We start from the raw sequence: 2940 nt of genomic DNA on the forward strand, positions 1-2940 counted from the left end.
TTGTGCTGCACTCCTAATGTCCATGCCACATGAACCCCTTTTGGGCCTGGTGGTTCGTCACAGAAGAAACACAGCCAGGGTTTGGTTTTTGTCCCTGCTTGTGCTTTTTCACCATCATTACCCTCTGCTGCAGCCGAAGACGTACCAGCTGCTCTCCTAGTTTTTACTGGGCTTGCAGTCGGACTATCTGCTTGCTTTCTCTTTAGCTCCAAAATGGTGCGGCTCACCTTTGAGAAACATGATTTGTGACTGGAGACAGATTTCAGATGAAATGTTTTCTCAAATCCATCTCCTTCATCAAGACGGCATAGGCTCACACCTACAGGATTGAAACCCATTTCTTGAAATTGTTTGAGATTTTCAGCAACATACTTGTAACCAGCCGCAGGGGGATTTCTTGCTGGGCAGACAAGTTTCTCTGTTTTTGTCACTTGACACAGAGCACATAATGACCAATCTATTGGTTCTTCAGGTGGTGGTGGCTCAACTTCGATGTCAGAAACCTCAATGCGCTGAGATTCCTTTCCCATTGTCTCGTCCACTGAAACCTGCAACAGAAACAAACGACAGTTAGTATATAGGTGAATCGGCATTTTTAATCGATCACTGATCGGCTCTTATATTGGCCTGGGAAAGTGTTACTGTCGATTTTTTCAATCCTTGAGGGTAGATTTATTAATGGACTAAGTGGCATATTTCTACTCTTCAGCGAACAATCATATGTCTTAGATCCCCCACTATACTTCATCCCAAACAATTAAAGACGTCATCTGCAGTAACCTTGCTAGCTCAGAATTTTTCTTGATACCGCAGGTGCGAATTTCATTATATTCCATTAGAGGAATTTTGAACATGTTGTGGGCTGTTCGCCCTCCATGTAAAACTGTAGCAGCGATACCCGAAGAGGCAACAGCCAAAGCTATTTTCCCCTGGGAGCGAACAGAATCTAATAGTATATTCAAGACGAAAGATTTTCCAGTGCACCCTGGGGCGTTCAAGAAAATTTCATTACTATTGAAGATACAACCGTTCTTGATGCGAGACATCACAACGTCGTAACAGTGTCTCTGCTTGTCGTTTAAAAGTGACATTTTTCGTTCACATTTTTCTGTAAACTTTCTTTGTTATAGGACTTTTCTCTCCGAATAACATTTGATGTTTTTTCACTATCTGTAGAAGGTGGAAGCCCATACTGGGTGATTTTTCCACCTCCACAATTCCACACATGTTCTTGTATATCGTCTAAAGCGTCCAAATAAATTTCATCGTTGTACTCGGTTATTTTGTGGTGATACAGAAAATCACTGGCGAACAAATCTTTGGTCTCTTCCCATATTCCTGATTGATCTTCCAAATCTGAAAAAACCAACATGCATAAGTCTCTTAGTTGTTTTTGGTCATTAGTGTGGTTATTTCCATTATTGTATGTTTCCATGTTTCTTCATCGTTTAGGAGACCCATCGCTTTGACTGCTTCTCTGTAGGAAGAATATGCTTGACCGTCGACAGTTCGAAGATCTTTGAAATATGTGGGACCACGGCGGTGCGTTAAGTCTCAAGTAAAACAGTTCAACTGTTTTGCTCGTCACTGCTGGAATGCGTCCAAGTGAAGATGTACACGTTTTCCCGTTCGATCCACCTAGCAAACTTTTTGTCGTAAGAGAAGTGATTTGGGATCTTGTGATAGTATAATTTAGCTGCGAATTCACTTTCTGAACATAATTTGAAAAATGCTGTCAGCTGAGTATCTTTCTTAGTTCTTCTATCGATTTCTCTCGCTGAAGAATCTTCTGAATAGAAGACTTCATTTTCTCCTTCCAAGTGTAAGTCAAGAGTAGTCACAGCTGGAAGACTTCTATGGATAGCGAACTTGAATATTTTCCAATTTGCTTCATTAGCATTTACATATCTTGCCTCTTGGAAATTTTTAATTTCGTTTATAGCCCCTTTGTCGGTTGACTTTGTGAACAGTATGTGATCGCATCCCTTATTTACGTACTTTGTGACATAGGCTATACACTTGATGGAGTTTGAACATTCTACGTTGATGTGAGCATTATACTTCAAGCATAGATACGGGTTGTAGGGCATAACCCATGAGTTGTCTATAGTAACTTTCTTGCCCTTTACATTTCGCGTGAATGAATGTCCGCCTTCACCGATGGATCTTCTCTTGTACAGCGGGTATCCATTGTTTCCAAAAAGTAGATCCTTTCTACACGTTTTAGGGAATCCTTTACCACATGCTTCTCCTTTATTGTTTTTCCCCTGACAACACAAATTTGACTCATCATAACCTTTACAGGGACCGTGAATCATGCATTTTGTGACAATTCCATGAAGTCTAGGTTCAGTTTTTTCATTGGGTATTTCTGATGAAATAAGCTTTTCAACCAAATCCGCGGTTACCCGCTGTTCCATCCACAGCAAGATGTGAACATGAGGAAGACCTCTTTCCTGCCATTCAATACTGTAAAGGTTAGCCTTCACACATCCAAAAATATGTTTCTTGGTCAAATCATCCATTAGGCTATCAACTTTCAACTTGAAAATTCGACTAACCAAATCGGGACGATCATATGATTGAGTTTTAGAAGAACCTGTTTGGTTCATTGCCAATTGTATTTCCTCCCATTGAGGATTCATTGTGAAAGTGATGAAAAAGTCTGGAGAACCGTAATGTGTGACAAATGCAAGAGCATCTTGTTGACGTTGCTTCATGTATCGTGGTCCTCCGACAAATGTTGCGGGAATAATGACCCTCTGTTCCGACTCTTTTGCGTCTTCTCCATGTAAAATGTCTGCACGTTCTCTTCTGATTTGCTACTGATTCTGTTGCAAGTAGGACAACTTGTTACTTTAAACTTTCACATAGTTATCCACTACGAATTGCTGAAAAAGTCTTCTTCCCTTTGTCAAGTAATTGAAAACTCCATCTCTC

The 2940-nt window shown here is 40.5% G+C and overlaps 1 protein-coding gene across 1 annotated transcript; it reads right to left on the minus strand.

Moving 5' to 3' along the window:
- Positions 1–1568: 1568 nt before the first annotated feature.
- On the minus strand, positions 1569–2720 carry LOC143027353 (uncharacterized). The gene has a single exon (XM_076188632.1). The coding sequence runs from the start codon at positions 2718–2720 to the stop codon at positions 1569–1571; it is 1152 nt and encodes a 383-aa protein (XP_076044747.1).
- Positions 2721–2940: the final 220 nt, after the last annotated feature.

The sequence above is a fragment of the Oratosquilla oratoria genome, chromosome 8 (assembly GCF_046742065.1).
Source record: "Oratosquilla oratoria isolate Oo_2021 chromosome 8, ASM4674206v1, whole genome shotgun sequence".
NCBI classification, from domain to species: Eukaryota; Metazoa; Arthropoda; class Malacostraca; order Stomatopoda; family Squillidae; genus Oratosquilla; species Oratosquilla oratoria.